Below are 16,822 nucleotides of genomic sequence, written 5' to 3'. Positions count from 1 at the left end.
ACTGTTCAACATGAAGCAAGATGCGTGCTTGTGAAGAACCGTAGTCCAATCCCTATATAGATGATCATTCACAATATGGTATTGCATTTCTATCAGTCCTCGTGCATCAGTTTACCGCCAGTTCAAAACGATGCTGCTCATGGGCTGCCCTCATTTTTTTTTGATCGCATCGCTTCAGCCTAGATCATTGCGCCTATAGCAGTTTTGCAAGTGGACATTCACGTCGTAACGTCTTCCGCACGGGCCATCAATCTACATAGCTCATATATTCGAACCTCCTCCGTGTGATCAGGTAATGATGTATCTTAGCCTATACTGCATATTTGAAGGTCTGCCAACACAACTTTTTCGCCACGACTATGATCTGAGTGGGGCAATTAAGGATAGTCCTGTTGGGGTAGACCGCAATAGTAAAAGTAACATGTCCTTGACGACCATCACAAGTCACGACTCAATCGGAAATCTCCCGTCCAGCTCGGTCATGAATGTTTGCATTAATCTGCTCAACCGCGTCTTGGCCAAGGGGGTGAACGGGGGTCTCGGACTTCGACCTGGGCCCTGAGGGTCCAAGCTTTGTTTTGGAAACATGCTAAATTGCGAAAAGGTGAAACACTCGGATCGTCGAGGAGTAACCTTGGTGATCGACAGTATGAACAAATGTCACTTTCCCTCAGGCAACTCACTGGTCACTCGACTGACTTCAGGAGGTCGTCCTGCAAAGTGGGGAATGCCAGAACCAATATAGCGGGAAGCAAGGGCTCTCGAGGGATGCATATTAGCGTTCTTGCCCTTTATCTAGTGATCGGTCAGATCTTGTGATGAGATCTTGAAGTCTGTAAATGAAAATTGTATATAAATATATCAAATCATTTTCATGGCCAGTCTAAGTCCCACCCACTTCAAAAGGGGTTGATCTTGCCGACTGTCTACATCAGTTAAGACCTTGCAGGAGGTAGACCACATCCACTTCAACCGGCTTCTGTCATTGTAAATACTTGAACCACTTGAAATATCCGCAAAAGCGTTGTAGGCGAAATGGAGGATTTTTCAAACTTGACACCGGAACAGATGGAAGTGGTAGCGGCGGGTTTGTTTGGCGGGAAGGAGGATTGGACACTGGGTCCACCAATGATGGGGTATGTCTTTTTCTCCCCTCCTCGGTCTGCTCTTACGGTTCCTTGTCCTGCTTAGCGCTATCTTCGATGCTATACTTTGGGGTGTGATGCTTCAGCAAATCCAGAGCTGGTGGGCACATAGTAGAGCTACCGAGAGACTCCCGACCAGATACCTGACAGTGAGTCAGCTGGGTACCGTAACAATCGAGGATCGATGTTTAGCTGACCCACCAGACCGTTGCTTCAGTATTACATTATGTTAGGCTCGACCGCATGGACCGCTATGTCGATCTCGTATATCATGCATAACTTCGTGTACAGTAAGTCGGTCTTTCCCCTGCAAATTCTCTTCCATCGCTTCGATGCGCGGTGAACCTAAAATCTCTCGTGACAATCTTGGCGCTGAATTTGGGACTGGACAGTGTTCGGTCAATATGCGGTACTTCTGGAAATGCCTTACTTCACTGCATTCCCCATCACAGGTTGGGGATTGGTAAGTGTATATGAAAGACCCGCTCGGAATACATGCTCGAGTCGCTGACCTGGAGCCAGACCGCCGCTGTGCAAGCTTTTTACATTGATCGATCGTTCAGACTGAACAATCGAAACATCTACTTGCTCTTGTTCCTTTCTGCTTGCATGTGAGTGTCATTTTGGCCATCTTGATTCCGCATGTGCATGGCTAAAGCTTTTCGCAGTGTTGCCGAGTGTGTTGCAGTAATCTTGCTTTTGATCAAATGTACTCAATCGGCGAACCTCCTCGCAGCACCAGTAGGTGATAGCTGATTGATCGATCGCACATATTCAATGCTGACAGTATTTGCTCGTTCGGTATGTAGGCGGCTCTGCCACAGCTGCGATTCTGGCAAATTATGACGCTTGCAACCGATTTGTTGATTACAACCTCTCTTGGTTGGGGTTTATGGTCCGCTAAGACGGGCTGGACCCACACCGATGCGCTTGTCAAAAAGCTTTTATTGTGAGTTGACACTTGAGACTCTGCATTCACAACTATACGCGTAGCTGACAGCTGTCCTAGAGTTACCTTGGAAACTCAATTGGCACCTACCTTGATGTGAGTGCTGCTCCCTTGAGATCATCCGAGCTGCGCTCATTCTGATACCTCCTAATCATCCAGTATGATTGCCTTCGTGGTCGAAATGTCAATCACCCCCTCCTCCACCATGGGTGTCTTCTTTGAGTGAGTCTCGAGACAGCAACGTACAACATTCAGTATTCGAAGACGAAGCTGATATCTCGCTTTTCAGTCTACTCATTCCGAAAGCCTACACTGTGGGCTTTTTAGCCACCCTCAACGTCCGAGTCCGGCTCAAGAGAGCTCAAACCAGTCAAGCAGGAGGCAGTAATGGTAATCAAACGGTTAGTCTCGGACTATTCGAAGCTGTCTCACTGGTATCAAGGCTGACTTACTGATTTTACTGTAGCGATCCAACGCGTACCACCTGGGTAGCGGAAGACTACAACAAGCTACAGTGCAGGTGGATACCGATACATATATTGAGGTAAGCTTCGATCTGGTTGATTCAAAGTCTCCTCATGGGCTAAATCTGAGGCCGGGTGCAGTCATACCAAATGGAAGCCGCCAAGCCCGGAATCAATCGCAGCAATGGCAGAATAGACGAAGAAGAATCGGTTGAAAACCTCGACTACGCCCATAACCTGTCAAAGCGTGACCTGAATCAGAAGGATCACAGTTTCTAACCTCAATAGCTCGAGTCGATTCTACTCGATAGACCCAGACCAGTTTGGTCCTCATCCGAAGTGGGTCCTAAGATTCCCGAAAGGTCCATTGAATGCAGAGTTCCTATCGCGCATGCATACTATGACCCTACTTGATCTTGTCCCGCTACCTCTTGCTTTGGTCGCCGATACTGATGATATGTCCCGCAACGGAGCGGCGCTGTAGGCGACGGCTAGCACCGACTCAATGGGTTAATCTCACGCGTTCACAAAATCGTAATTCATTCGTATATAAGTGATCATCGAATGAGCAAAGGGCTTCAGGATGTTCCATGTCACACATACTGAACGGACGATAGATGCCTCTTGCCCTCTCCGACTTGCCGACTTGTAGTAGAAGTAATACGTTCATATAGCGACTGTATGCAGTTTGCCTCGAAACCCAGCCTTTACAGCTCACTTGATAAGCAGCCAGGTGGCCCGCAATCGAGTCAGGACTGGTGAGCTTTTGATCATCCACTTATTCCAATCCGAAGGCGCATCAATGAGATGCAATCTTAAGCTGTCTCACGATCGTGCCTGTTACTGTAACGATCATTGCACATCCCATTCAGCGAGAAGATAAGATTAGTCAGCTGAGCGAAATCATTAAATTAGAATGTAGATTCATCTCACATTGCAAGCGCTTCCGACTAATAAGAGGAGCCTCACCTGCATGTGAACTGGGGTATAGACACCTTTTCGTATTGAATGTATGTCGAAATTAGTCGGCATATGATACACCTACATGTGGAACTGCACTAGGACTTGGCGACACTATCACACCTACTTATTCTCGGTGGCACTCGACTAAGGTAAATCAGATTAATTAAGGCTTGGTGAATCAGGGCAGGTGTCACCTTCAACGACTTACCTTTCCGTTAATCTAGCTGAATTCTATTCAGATCGCTGTGAAGTCCATCATGAATGTGCCCACGGCAGATTCATATACACGCATATATCTGTAGTTCGATTTCCTTGAGGGCTTTGAAGCCTGTTCTCTTTGCACTCACTCATCCTCACAAGGAGCTTGGTACGAGTGCATCTTACACCATGTCCGTCATCGATATTAAAGGCATGCCAGTAGAGCAAGTTGAGACCATCGCTCAGATGGCTTTCGGCGGAGATGTGGGATGGCATATCGGACCTTTCTTGTTGTCGTACGTTCCTGCTCGTTTTCAGAATGCGCAACATCTCAACTAAATCTCGCCTATTCGTCAGCGTCGTTTTCGATAGCGTTTTATTCGGAGTCGTCAGTCAGCAGTATATGACGTGGTGGACTTATTCAAGACCTACTGAACGACGAATCTACGTATATGTTACGGTAAGTGTACTCTTATTAGCTACAACGACACGAAAGGCTGACTTGTGAGTCAGCATTTCCTGGCAATTGCCGCTGTGGCATATACGGCATGCGAGATCAGCTACGCTATGCATAATTTTGTTTACAGTGGGTCGAATGACTGTCTACATGATGGGCTTGCCGCTTGCCAATATACGTTCAGTATCCGACCAGTAGGAGCTGATTGTGATGTTTCTCAGATTTCGGTAATTTCAGAGTCTTTCTGGAAGTCAAGTACCCTCAAATATTCCCCATCATGGGTTGGATCACCTCCGCTCCGATACAATTCTTCTATACCGAAAGGTCATTCCGACTGAATGGGAACAACTGGTTCTTGGCCATACTACTCGCTGCTCTCATGTCAGTCCTGGTATCTCTCGATTATGAGGATGTTTAGGAACTCAGTGCTGATCGACATCTTGTCTTAGCTTCGGTACATTTGGAATGACAATTTGGATATTAGCTTTCTGCCAGACTTTGAGCTCGGAACTGCAAGCTCTTGTAAGTTTGATCGTCTGAGAGATCAATGCACAGCTAGGATCTCCACTCAAAGCATCATCTCTTCAGTTGATTGTCCGACAAGTCCAAGCTTGGCAGTGTCTTACCCTTGCCACAGACGGAATCATCACGCTTAGCATTGCTTGGGGCCTATACAAGTCGAGGACAGGCTGGTCCAACACCGATGCGCTGGTGAAAAGGTTATTGATGTGAGGTGATATTACTATCGAGAAGTCTGGAGTCTATTCAACTGACATCTGTGCTCGTGATCAGCATTACTTTGGAAACACAGTTAGGCCCAACCATCTTGTGAGTCAACCATTTTAAGGAAGTCACTCTCGTTCCGCTGACGGCGAGTGTGCAGGATGTTGGCTTTTGTCACTGAATTTGCAATCTCACCTCCTTTGACTCTGGGCATATTCTTTGAGTGAGTCCCTGTCATCCTGCACATACCAAAGAAGCAGAGTTTTTGATGACCTCATCATGAACTGTGATAGGCAATTGATCCCAAAATTCTATCTGGTCGGCTTCCTCGCCACGCTCAATTCGCGATATACCTTACGCAGAGATAGTCAACCTGGTCTCTCTGTTCAATGTAGTCCAAGATCGGTGAGTGCTCTCCTCCAGGTCTGCCGACAGGTTATCGCTCACAACAATTTTATTTCCCCTAGAATACAAGGGGAAATGCCTATCTTCTAGGCTCCGGCCAATTACAACAAGCGACGGTGAACGTCGAAACAGAGACATATGTTGAGGTATGTCACCTTTTTTCGCTCACGATTGACAATAGTCTGAGACTCGGTGCCCTACTGATATGTATACAGTCTTTCCACATGCAGAAGTCACAGATAGGTATCAACCGCTTGCCGCTTGAGGATGAACCTTCGACTGTCGCGGCGGAATTATCCGAGAAATTGGATCTCTCGAAAAACGACTCCACTCATACATTGCAAGAACTCGCCAACATTGTCTGAACGCCCGCGAAGGTTTTCCGGCGAGCTGCTCACAACACAATCGCGGTATAGTATTCATGAGCACGATCTAGGAGGATAAACACCGCAAGGAGCGGTACTGTGTCTCGGATCCAATTTAGGCTCCACTACGGTCCTTTGGGAGCTATCATATGTTATTGCTTCAGCAGGGAAATGCTCTCCGGTCTCGGTAGTCCGGATGGCTCTTCATCACTTTCATAGCACATGCACGATTGTCTTTGCCAGAAAGTTGGACGAATACGCTTTTTTGGTCGACATCGTCTCCGCTTGACTTCGGAGTAAGCAGCATTCAGCCGTTGCCAACAGCCAACCAATCCCTGCAGTCTTGCCGGGAAGAAGTCTCGGAAAAAGGGTTCAGATTGTGCTGACGATCAAAGCTTCGCAACACCGAGTCTCCGTACATATGTTCATAGTGTAGTCTAGGGAATCGATAAAGGGATCTTGGCAGATCTGCTGCGCCCCACCTTGACAACCACTAAAGCTAGGAACACGTCTAAAACAGTTGATTGGATTTAAGCGTAATTGAAGCAGCAGGCGATCAATGCTTTCTGTTACCCTCTAATTTTGCTCCGGCGACATTTCAGGATGCGAAACACCAAATGCCCAGGTATATAAAATCTCAAGCTCACGGAGACTTCCCCCAATTTCAACCCAAAACCTTGACAAGATGGCCGAAGCTATACCTATAGGTTTGACCCCAGAACAGGTCGAGGAACTCTCATTCGGGGTTTTCGGCGCCAACAAAGGCTTCAACCTTGGACCGTTCTTACTAGGCTGTCTCTGGGATGCGGTACTGTTCGGTGTTCTGACTCAGCAATACACGGATTGGTGGATTTTCTCCAAACCCACAGAACGACGACCCATAACTTGGCTCACGGTGAGTTCTGCTTTTTTACAACGGGCAGTAGACATGCTCGAGCTGATAAACATGCCCTAGCACTGGATCATATTCGCTTCGACAGCATGGACAGGCACTGTCATATACTACACGTTGAGGAACTTCGTATACTGTGCGCAGATACAAGCCGCTTCGAGGTGAGGCTCTGAGCTGATGGGTGCCCCTATCAGACTTCGGACAGTATAAGGTGTTTGCTTTTATCGATCTAGCACTCATATGGCCTATCTTGGGGGCCGCTATGGTGAGTCTAGATTCGGCAAATCGCTTTATTGTGAATGACTTGCGAAGGCTGATCCTTCCTCTTCTTTGGATCAGAGCGCTCCTGTCCAGCTTTTCTATGCCCATCGATCATACAGGCTTAACGGAGACAACATCTTCTTACTGATACTGTTCGTCTGTATGGTGTGAGTGATACCATTTCCGAGAAGGAGATTAGCTAGTTGAACATCGAATGTATTCGTCCAGGCTTACCGAAATTGCTTTGACAATCGTGATTGCGGTCAAGGGATCTGTTGTGGAAACGATCTTTGGAGCTGCCGTAAGTCACATTCCGCAAAATCTGGTATCCCGTGAAAAACGTGTTGTTGATTATGCACGTCTTCAGGCGGTACAAAGTCTGGTCAGAGCATGGCAAGTGGTGACTATGAGTACCGATGTACTCATGACCGTCACTTTGGCTTGGGGTTTGTGGAAATCAAGAACCGGTTGGTCGCACACCGATGCCCTGGTCAAGAAACTCTTGCTGTGAGTGGCGTGACAACTTGCCTGCTTTGCATACCTCCGCTCATCACTATCTGCTCAATAGCATTACCATCGAGACTCAAATGGCTCCTACCATAGTGTGAGTGGCTATCATTGTCCAGGCAACACGCCTGTCAGGAGATTTGGCTGGCTGACTATTGCACCTGAAATCTGCGGTCTGCAATCTGTAGGATGTTGGCTTTCGTGATTTCCTGGACCATCAATTCAACCTCAACTCTTGGGCTATTCTTCGAGTAAGCCGATCATTACTAGATTTAAGAAGAATGATAGCTCACACAACGCCTTTTCCAGCTTGTGTATCCCGAAAGCATATACTGTAGGCTATCTAGCCACCCTCAACTCCCGTTATGCTTTGCGAAGGGACAATTCCTTGGGTTCAGGCCAAAAGCAGTCATCTGAACCGGTAAGTACAGGCTCCCTCTGGGCAATCCGAGATTCGGGATTGATGGATCAGGATTGATTGATCTGCTCCAACGTGTTTGTCTTAGAAACTGAACACATATCCACTCGGCTCAAGCAGATTACAACAAGCTACCGTACAGATTGACACCGAGACTTACACTGAAGTGAGTTGATCTGATCCTCCTTACATGATTTGCCCTCTTTCGTTTTCTTCAGTCCATTGATCGGGCGCTGACATAATACACCTCAAGTCCTACCAAATGCAGCCTACTCGAAGTGGAGTCAACCGAGAGCCTCAACTTTACGAGGTGAAAGAGCATGAAGACGAAGACTCCGTCGAGAACCTCGACTATGCGGCGAACTTGTCAAGAAAAAATCTCAATGACCCTTCCACATCCGCTTGAGACAACATACATCCCAAAGCAGTGTGCCCATGTGCCGAGATCGGAGCACAGTACCAAGCGATCTGCGTACTAGCGGTCGTCGTAGATGTATGAGAGGAGAAGGTAACCGAGCACGCCCGTCTGAGTCTAAGATTGAATCTCGTGGAGATACAGTATTGGAAAACGTACGGTGCATGCATTTTTCATGGTCAAATGATTCGGGCAGGTCAGCCAAGTATTCTGTGTCACGACGGAACAACACTGTTCTCGGGTTTTACTCCACGCACCCAGGATTTTTACTCCGGCCACCCCTCACCATAGCGTAGAGCGTCTATGGTGGAGATTTGCAAAGGTGAGTTTGCCCGGCTCAAACACATGGCAGCCATGCGGCATTTCCTAAAAGCGCACCAAAACCTTCTTGAGCCCATATCGTCCTCATGCATGGTTATTTTGCAGTCTCTGGACCGCTGAGCAGGTAGCTTGAGAGCCTGGCTTGCCCACCCTGGTCTTTTTGCAAGATGCATGCATATGCATTATGGGGTTATTGAGAGAAATCGCGTTCTTGTTGGGGTGGCCGGAGTAAAAATCTTGGGTGCGCAGAGTAAAACCCCTGTTCTCGGAGCCTTTCCGTTGCAATGTCCTTCCAACGGACTTCTGAGCAGCTGATCGTTCGGCGTTTCGGTCGCAGATTCGATCAGACCCCCAATACCTCAACAGCAAGGTCGTTTCTTCAGGGGTTGACTGCAGCCCTCTCCGGGTTATCGGTGGCACAAGGGTCATCCCCACTCTCTTGGTTTCCGAAGTGGACAAGTGCGACTGAGCGTGCCGCCCGACGTGACCATTTATCCTATGGCTCGAGACGGATTGACCCGAAAAGCTGGAAGGATCCTGTCGGTACCCGAAATTAAGTGTAATTGAGTGCCCAAAGCTTTCCGGCCGCTTTGAGCACTTTGGGTCGAACCAAGAAGAAGTATTAGCGGGATTGGGCAGACCAACAATAAGCCCCTGCGCCAGTCAAAGCTGCAGAAATACTGCATATTGCCGCAAACCCAGCATAGGTCCTATGGTACTTCTTCATCATACCTTCCCTATTGCTAACATATGCCATAGTGTAAGGGCTTCCAAGATGTCTGTCAATCCTGCGTTGATGACACCGGAGCAGATGGAAGCCGCGGCAGCGTCCGTTTTTGGAGCTGATCGAGGATTCAATCTTGGCCCATTCATGATCGGCTGTCTTTGGGACGCTGTATTACTTGGGGTCTTGACTCAACAGTATGTTGATTGGTGGAGATTTTCTCGACCTACTGAACGACCTGCAATCAAGTGGCTCACTGTGAGTATTCTGTTATATCCTTGGAGCCAATCTCCACCCGCTGCGTAACTATGGGCAGTAGCTAATACGCCGCAAACTGAACTTCTGCTCCCCCTTGTAGCATTGGATCTTGTTTACCTCCCTTGGCTGGTCGGCTACAGTGGTCTACTACACCTTGCGGAACTTCGTCTATTGTGAGTACCGTAGGGAGACTTCAACCCCTTAGATCCCTCTGAGCGCTCATCCATCCCTTCTTGAATTCAATGCAGACTTTGGAAGATACATAGTGTTCACTATTATCGACTTGACACTCCTCTGGCCGCTTCTCGGCGCCACGATGGTACGTCGCTCCTTCCTCGATCCTCCCACAAGATTACAATACCTGATGGCAATACTGGAATCCTCCTCAATCTCAGAGTGCTCCCATCCAGCTGTTCTACGCGCACAGGTCCTTCCGACTGAATGCCAACAATTTCTTCCTTTTGGGACTGTTCATCGCCATGATGTGAGCACTTTCTTCGTTTTGTCATAGCACGATGGTCGCTCTCTCAAGCTGATTGTCCCACTTTCGAAACAGCATAACCGAAGTGGCACTCGCAATCACAATTGCCATCAAAGGTTCTGCCCTCGTCACGATCTTTCAAGCTGCGGCACGTATCAGAGAGCACCAAGGCCGTGTTGAAGAGGTACTTTGTACTGACTTGTGTCTTGTAGGAAGTTCAAGAGCTCGTGCGAGGATGGCAAGTCATGACTATGAGCACTGATTTGCTTATGACTTGCTCCCTGGCTTGGGGTTTGTGGAGATCCAGAACAGGGTGGACGCATACCGATGCCCTGGTCAAAAAGCTGCTGATGTGAGTGCACCTTTATCTGCGCAGAACCGTAACGACCTGGAGTCCAAGCTGATGCTTCGCACGCAAAGGGTGACTATTGAGACGCAATTGGGGCCTACTCTTGTGTGAGCGTCCTTTTCAGCTCGTTCACCCTGAACTCGGTACTCACATGTGCAATGGTGTTGTGCTATTGCAGCATGATGGCATTTGTGATCTCCTGGTCATTCAACCCTATTTCTACTTTGGGGCTTTACTTTGAGTGATTGTCAGATCATTCATGGTCTGGTCAACGGTATCACGCTCACTGTGTGTTTGCTCCAGTCTCGCGCTTCCAAAGTCATACACTGTTGGATATTTGGCTACCCTCAACTCGCGATACGCTCTTCGACAAGAGACTGCTTCAGGTGTCCGACAGAGATACTCATCTGTATCTGTAAGTGTCACTCCCGTCCCATGTTCCTGGTAGTCACCTGAGAAAGCATGAAAGGCTGAAGAGAATGTATGCAACGTTTCAGAAACCCAATCCATGGCCGCTCGCCTCGAGTCAGCTTCAGCAAGCTACCGTACAAGTCGACACTGAGGTCTATGTTGAGGTACGTAAACCCCTCTTCCAGTTCGCGTTCTTCCTCCGGCTTATACTGGCTACCTATACAGTCTTACCAGATGCAACCTACTCGAAGTGGCGTCAGTCGTGGACCTAAACTTTCTGAAGTGCGAGAAAACGAAGAGGACGAATCCGTCGAAAATCTTGATTACGCGACAAACGTTTCCAAGAAGAATCTTCATGACTCGAAAGATGCGTGAAACTTCGCACAATTTCCTCAACAATCGTGCTCCCGTCCGACTTGATCAGCAAAGTCAAACGACTCTATTCAAGTCAGATCCGATGTGAGCATGACCATGGAGGAGGCGATGTCGCTTTGGCGGGTGTTTCTTCAATGAGTCCGTATGATGTCATGCAGCTTTTCATATCCAATGAAAGCATATCAGCTCGTGTCCTTGCACGGCTGGTCATGTATCGCTCGCCCGAGCTGCATCGGCCTCAGCTTCGGAAAACGACTGATGCATCTGAAATGACGCTGCCACGCACAGCAGCCACCTTCCGTCGGAAATGGCCGATGTGAGCTAATTTCGTGTGAAGTCGCATGAGCCTGCTGGCAATTGAGCTAAACAATAACGAATGCCTCTTGACTCTTCCTTTCCACCTCATTCCGACAGCAATACATAGACCAGGCAATACTCTCCACGCCATGGCAGCACCCTCGAAAGCACTCAAGGAGGTCATCGACGCCTCGCAGGCCGAAAACACCCCCAGTGAAGCTACGGTGAACGGTTCACCCAAGAAGCCCAGAGCAAGATTAGGTCCAACCGAGATCGTCCATCTTCCCGCATCTGACTCTGAGCCTGAGGACGATGAGGAGCCGCCTAGGATGCCTGGAGAAGGTGGCAATGTAGGTGATGATGGCGACTTCTTGAGAGATTACCCGGAAGATACCGAGGTGAGCATATTGGCCTGCTCACTCATCATCGTTAACGATTGTCATTTATATACCTTGAACTGACTTTGCATCGCACGTATGACCATTTTCACGACTTCTAAAGGATCTCCAACTACAACATCTCAGACTCAAATCTTCCTCGCTTGCTCCTCTGAACATCCCGCGTTTCTCGACACACCTCAAGAGGCTGTGTCTTCGGCAGAACGAGCTCACCTCCCCCTTGCCCGAGGGTGTTTTTACTGGTTTGAGCGGTCTAGAGGAATTGGATCTCTATGATAATCGATTGGGAAGTAGGATCGAAGATGACGAACTCAAAGGATGTGAAAATCTGACGTGAGTACAAAATACTCAATCACCTGTCCGCTGTGATCAGACGGTGAATTGGGGGGAAAGCAGTCTGGCTCCATTCGCAAGCCCAGACAAAGGCATACCGAATATCGCGAAGGCTCTGTTTCTATTTTTACCTCAAGCTTACCTGACATACCATAGATCACTGGATTTGTCGTTCAATAATATTCGACATGCGCCGAATCTACCATCCCTCACCAAGCTCAACGTTCTATACCTCGTGCAAAACAAGATATCACACATCGAAGAAGGAGAACTGGACTGGTGCAAGGATACGATGACCTCCATAGAACTAGGTGGGAACAGGATAAGGACAATCGAGAATCTGGATGCGCTAGTGAAGCTGGAAGAGCTGTGGTTAGGAAAAAATAAGATAAGGGCTTTAGAGGTGAGTGTAAAATTGTATTTCATCCGCCCGGCGAGACCCGTAATCAAGCTAACATTCGAGACTCGAATTGAATCTGTGAACACGATAGAACCTTTCGACATTCGCTTCGCTTCGTATACTCTCCCTACAATCGAACCGGATCACGAAAATTGAGAATCTAGAGGGATTGACCAGTCTCGAAGAGTTATACCTTTCGCACAATGGCCTGACGAAGATTGAGGGTTTGGAGAAGAACGTGAGTACCGTGTCGTATTGCATTTTCTATCTTAATGAACGTACCATCGTCCCGGTCTCCTAACGTTCCTCACGTGAAGACTGCCCTCATTGCCCACTTCTTCCGGTTCCGGTCAATGACAAGGGTCTAAAGGAAAGGCAGCAGCTGATATATCGCTACGCTCTAGACCAAACTGAAAACACTTGACATCGGCAACAACATGATCGAGGAGATCGAAGGTGTATCTCACCTTAGCGAATTGGAGGAATTCTGGGTACGTGCTTCTTGTGCTCGTTCTCACTTCTCAAGAAGTTCTACTGTCTACTGTACAACATGTGTAAAATTGAAGCTTATATTCACCCGTACATTTTATTCTGTGCATGGTTCACCATTCACAGGCAAGCTATAACCAGATACCTAATTTACAAGCTTTAGACTCTCAATTGGCCCCGCTGAAAAATCTCGAGACGGTCTATCTCGAAGGTAATCCGTGTCAGAAAAACGATATGGCAGGATACAGAAGGAAAATCATTTTGGCATTACCGCAGATCAAGCAGATCGACGCTACGTGAGTGTCACACCAACAGAGATACTCGAAATGCAGCTGATAAATGGAACTTTCCAGATTTGTCAAGCTCTCCTAACTCCCTGTGAGAACAGCATGAGAGCCCCCAAATCAGCCCCTTCCAACTCTCAACCGTCTTCAAAGTAGCTATGCAGAGTACTTTGTGCAGCGAATCCGCAGCGGGGATCTGCGCACGGATCTAGGCATTGTTTCCGAAGGTATTCTGGTGTGATCAGCAATGTGTTTCCGAAGGTATTCTGGTGTGATTCAGCAATGGACCTTTGGTAATTGAAATGCAAGTGCAGGAGATACCAGATTAGCGATCATAGAATGTAATGACGAAACTTCATGCAATATAGACATATCACAGATACCACAGTAATGTTGTCTGCGCTGACTTGAGCTTGCAGGACTGCGAGAACTGTTTCATCTCTTGACTTAGTATGTAATCGCGATTCTCAAACGCATATTAAATACAAAGGTTCATGGAAGAATCGCTTGTCCTTGATCTTTCCCATCCCATGCTCCTGTGTGCTCGTCATGATGTTCATTTCAAAGTATTGGTCAAATGGGACCACTCATATTCTCCTTCGCTTGCCGTCCCGTTCCTCGAATCCTTCTGGCGTTGGCGTAGGAGATGCAGTCGGAGTAGCTCTATCGAGATATCGGAGCGCTTCTCTCACTGCTGACGTCTCTATATCAAAAGCCCGTTTCTTGTTTTTATTGCTCAATGCCATTTGATGCGCTTGAGCATTGGTGAGAGACGATGACGAAATATTTATCGATCTGTTATCAGTGTTTGACGTTGAGTTCACGCTTGCAGGTACATTTGCAGTGTGGTCATGCGATGTAGGTACAGGTGCTGGTGATAGTGTAGGTGCAGGTGAATCTGGATCTTGATCTTGATTCATCGAGTCGAGAACATCTGTTCGTCTGGCCACTACGTCTGCCAGAAGGGCGAGAGAGGCGAATTTCACATTTGGATGAGCTTTCAACTGTTTCCACGCTTGATCAGGACGAAGTTTCGTATGATCTTGACCACCCTCTGGACGCGGTGTATGATTGACTGAAAGGTGGACTTTGGGTTTTTCATTATCGTAACGGAGATTCAGGCCAACGTGATTCTGAATGTTGGCCTCGAGCTCCGTAGTTTCTATTCCGCCAAGTACGATCTCTCCAGTGCAGCTTGTCCCGTGATGCCCACCGCATAATTCCGGATTCCCACAACAGGCCATTTGCAGAGGTGCTAGAAGTTCAGGTTCGTCGTCGTACATCCCGCTATCATGCTGAGGGGGAGTGACCAGCTTTGTCGACGGTCCACTTGTGGAGGTTGAGGCGGAAGCTGAGGCTGAAGTTGATGATTGATCGTTTGATGTAGGTGAGAGCAGTGATTTGATGGACATGCACCCGCCTGGTCCGTTGCAATTCCCACATCCTTTTTTGGGAGATTTTTCGGACGTAGCACCGACCGTTCCTTCAGTCGCATGAGGATGTGTATCGCCAAATAGCTCTTGACAGAATTCCCGTCCTAGAGCAGAGCAAGGTCAATTCGAGAATTCAAATCTGCGAAGTTGTTGCGGCGTCGCGGAGTAGCGAGTCAGAGGAAACTTACCAAAGGTATCGTTTTTGCAAGCATCACAATTATCTGGATCTCCTGTACAGACAGCCTCCTTCGGCGATGTCGTGACTCCTACAGACGCGACAACCGTGTCCACATTATTCAAACTCCAGATAGACGCTTTCGCAGCGTTGTTGCTGCTCTTCGATTTAAGCCGTAGTGGCAAAGCGGATGCCGAGCTCGTAGCTCTTACCACGGTGCTAGTATGGGGAGATACACCTGATGAGGAGGAATTGCCGATCGATATCGCTTTCTCACTCGACGCTTCGGATGCAGCTCTGCAGGCGCAAAATCCGCCTCCTGCACAGAGCCCACACCCATCATCCATTGATTTGAAGGATTTTGTGGGCGATAAGGAGGATATATTGGGAGAAGACATGATGGTCGGTTTGATATCTTCTGGTTCGGCTTGGTTCATGTTGTCTACCACGACTCGGCACAGGCATTCTTCCGTAGAATGGCATAAGCCGCATGTGGAAGAATGCTGATGAGATTGGACCAACGTGACATCTCGCTTTAGACCTTGACTGTTTGTGTCGAGAGAAGGTGAGTTGGAAGATTGCTGGCATGGGCAGTCGGGATCAGGATTAGGGCAAATAGGACAATCTAATGGATTTGCTCGTTGTATTTGTGTTTGCTGTCGCGTGGGCTGGGGTATGGAGGTGGTGATGAGGGAGATACTCTGTTGAGTGGAGTCTGAGCGAGTATACGAATGTCGATGAGTCAAAGATCGTCTCCTGGTCAAACTTGGGCTCGGACCGGGAACCAATGAGTCAATCGTATCCTGATCAACTTCCATTCTTACTATAGTCGTATCATTCTTTCTCATTCCATTGGCCCTCAGAGACTCTACCTCTAATCTCAACTGCTTGATAGAATCGTTAAACGATCTTCTTTCTAATTCCCACACATCCTTCTCCCCATTGAACTCCATCATTTGGATCTTCACACTATTCAGCTCGTTTTTCAACCTCTCATTGTCATTCTTGAGCGCTCTAGCTACTTCCTGTAATCTGACGTTGGAGTGGATCTCGTTGGCTTCGTACTGCCGCAACCTCTCTTCTAGAGTTTGTATATAGTCTGTTCTTCTCGCTCGATGAGCACGCTGCGAAAGCCGATTTTGCGATTGGCGTTTCTAACAATGACAGAAGGTATATCAGTATGTACACTAGAAGCACTCTCATGTCGCCGAGCAGGTATGATGTTCGAATACTCACATTATCGGGTTCCTCCACGCTGACCTTCCTACCAGGCTTAGCACGTTCAGGCAAGACCCACTCCTTACTAGGCTTCGCAAAGATCTTGCCTGCCGACGAAGAAGTATCTTTTCCAGCAACTTGTAATGGCGCGGATCCGCTTGCCGTCGGCGTTGTTGATGTGGTGGACATCGTCGAAGATGCTCTACTGCCCATTGCGGGACGACTTGTTGGGTTTGTTGACGATGATGCCGAAGGCGTTGCAGCTCCCTTTGACATGGGGGGTATTGCTACTTTGATTGATGAGCTGGAAGATGTGTTGGTATTACTACCTTGCGGCCGAGCGGCGAGTTGCGGATTGGACGGCTTGCTCAGCATTGGTCTTGGATGTGAAGTGTGGGATGAGGATGCAGAGGATTGGGCGGAGCGAGGTTGAACCCTCTGGATGGGTTGTTTGGGTAACATCGTACTGGTGTTGATGCTGGTATTGGTCGGAGGACGAGTGGCGAGGTTCGAGGAAGGAGTGAGAGGTCTGCTTTGAGGTATAGCTACCGACATTGCCTATTTCCCTTGCTCCGTTCCTTCCTTCTTTAATGTATTGATATACGATGACTAAGCAGCCAGAGGGTGGTGATGTCAAGGAGACTGAAGGCTGCTCGACCGACAGGGGAATGAGGAGGAGCAAGGCCAGGACAAGGTGAAGTAGAGAGTGACAAT

General features: G+C 48.1%; 6 protein-coding genes across 6 annotated transcripts; 5 read left to right on the top strand and 1 right to left on the bottom strand.

The window, feature by feature from the left end:
• Nucleotides 1-1,068: 1,068 nt before the first annotated feature.
• On the top strand, nt 1,069-2,837 carry I303_105258 (uncharacterized protein; the record flags this gene model as incomplete). The annotated part of the gene is made up of 12 exons (XM_018408587.1): nt 1,069-1,136; nt 1,192-1,294; nt 1,363-1,435; nt 1,538-1,608; nt 1,668-1,756; nt 1,814-1,886; nt 1,955-2,094; nt 2,155-2,190; nt 2,254-2,316; nt 2,384-2,495; nt 2,561-2,638; nt 2,700-2,837. The coding sequence occupies 12 exons, from the start codon at nt 1,069-1,071 to the stop codon at nt 2,835-2,837; spliced, it is 1,044 nt and encodes a 347-aa protein (XP_018262278.1).
• A 1,071-nt stretch (nt 2,838-3,908) lies between these two features.
• Nucleotides 3,909-5,669, top strand: I303_105257 (uncharacterized protein; the record flags this gene model as incomplete). Its single annotated transcript, XM_018408588.1, has 11 exons — nt 3,909-4,015; nt 4,077-4,179; nt 4,233-4,305; nt 4,398-4,557; nt 4,626-4,698; nt 4,765-4,904; nt 4,969-5,004; nt 5,060-5,122; nt 5,193-5,304; nt 5,367-5,450; nt 5,520-5,669. The coding sequence occupies 11 exons, from the start codon at nt 3,909-3,911 to the stop codon at nt 5,667-5,669; spliced, it is 1,101 nt and encodes a 366-aa protein (XP_018262279.1).
• Nucleotides 5,670-6,354: 685 nt separating this feature from the next.
• On the top strand, nt 6,355-8,153 carry I303_105256 (uncharacterized protein; the record flags this gene model as incomplete). The annotated part of the gene is made up of 11 exons (XM_018408589.1): nt 6,355-6,564; nt 6,625-6,697; nt 6,756-6,826; nt 6,901-6,989; nt 7,051-7,123; nt 7,190-7,329; nt 7,391-7,426; nt 7,518-7,580; nt 7,639-7,750; nt 7,836-7,913; nt 8,001-8,153. 11 exons carry the CDS (start codon nt 6,355-6,357, stop codon nt 8,151-8,153), a joined length of 1,098 nt encoding a protein of 365 aa, XP_018262280.1.
• A 1,105-nt stretch (nt 8,154-9,258) lies between these two features.
• Nucleotides 9,259-11,081, top strand: I303_105255 (uncharacterized protein; the record flags this gene model as incomplete). The annotated part of the gene is made up of 11 exons (XM_065969116.1): nt 9,259-9,465; nt 9,566-9,638; nt 9,714-9,784; nt 9,861-9,949; nt 10,022-10,094; nt 10,159-10,298; nt 10,367-10,402; nt 10,474-10,536; nt 10,599-10,710; nt 10,793-10,870; nt 10,932-11,081. The coding sequence occupies 11 exons, from the start codon at nt 9,259-9,261 to the stop codon at nt 11,079-11,081; spliced, it is 1,092 nt and encodes a 363-aa protein (XP_065825188.1).
• A 446-nt stretch (nt 11,082-11,527) lies between these two features.
• On the top strand, nt 11,528-13,298 carry I303_105254 (uncharacterized protein; the record flags this gene model as incomplete). Its single annotated transcript, XM_018408591.1, has 6 exons — nt 11,528-11,776; nt 11,880-12,109; nt 12,266-12,512; nt 12,601-12,747; nt 12,914-13,000; nt 13,125-13,298. The coding sequence occupies 6 exons, from the start codon at nt 11,528-11,530 to the stop codon at nt 13,296-13,298; spliced, it is 1,134 nt and encodes a 377-aa protein (XP_018262282.1).
• A 571-nt stretch (nt 13,299-13,869) lies between these two features.
• I303_105253 (uncharacterized protein) lies at nt 13,870-16,663 on the bottom strand (the record flags this gene model as incomplete). Its single annotated transcript, XM_065969115.1, has 4 exons — nt 13,870-14,819; nt 14,904-15,515; nt 15,591-16,044; nt 16,127-16,663. 4 exons carry the CDS (start codon nt 16,661-16,663, stop codon nt 13,870-13,872), a joined length of 2,553 nt encoding a protein of 850 aa, XP_065825187.1.
• Between the last annotated feature and the right edge of the window lie 159 nt (nt 16,664-16,822).

The sequence above is a fragment of the Kwoniella dejecticola genome, chromosome 6 (assembly GCF_000512565.2).
Source record: "Kwoniella dejecticola CBS 10117 chromosome 6, complete sequence".
NCBI classification, from domain to species: Eukaryota; Fungi; Basidiomycota; class Tremellomycetes; order Tremellales; family Cryptococcaceae; genus Kwoniella; species Kwoniella dejecticola.
Note: the sequence above shows the minus strand (reverse complement) of the source record. Positions and strands in the feature narration are given on the sequence as shown.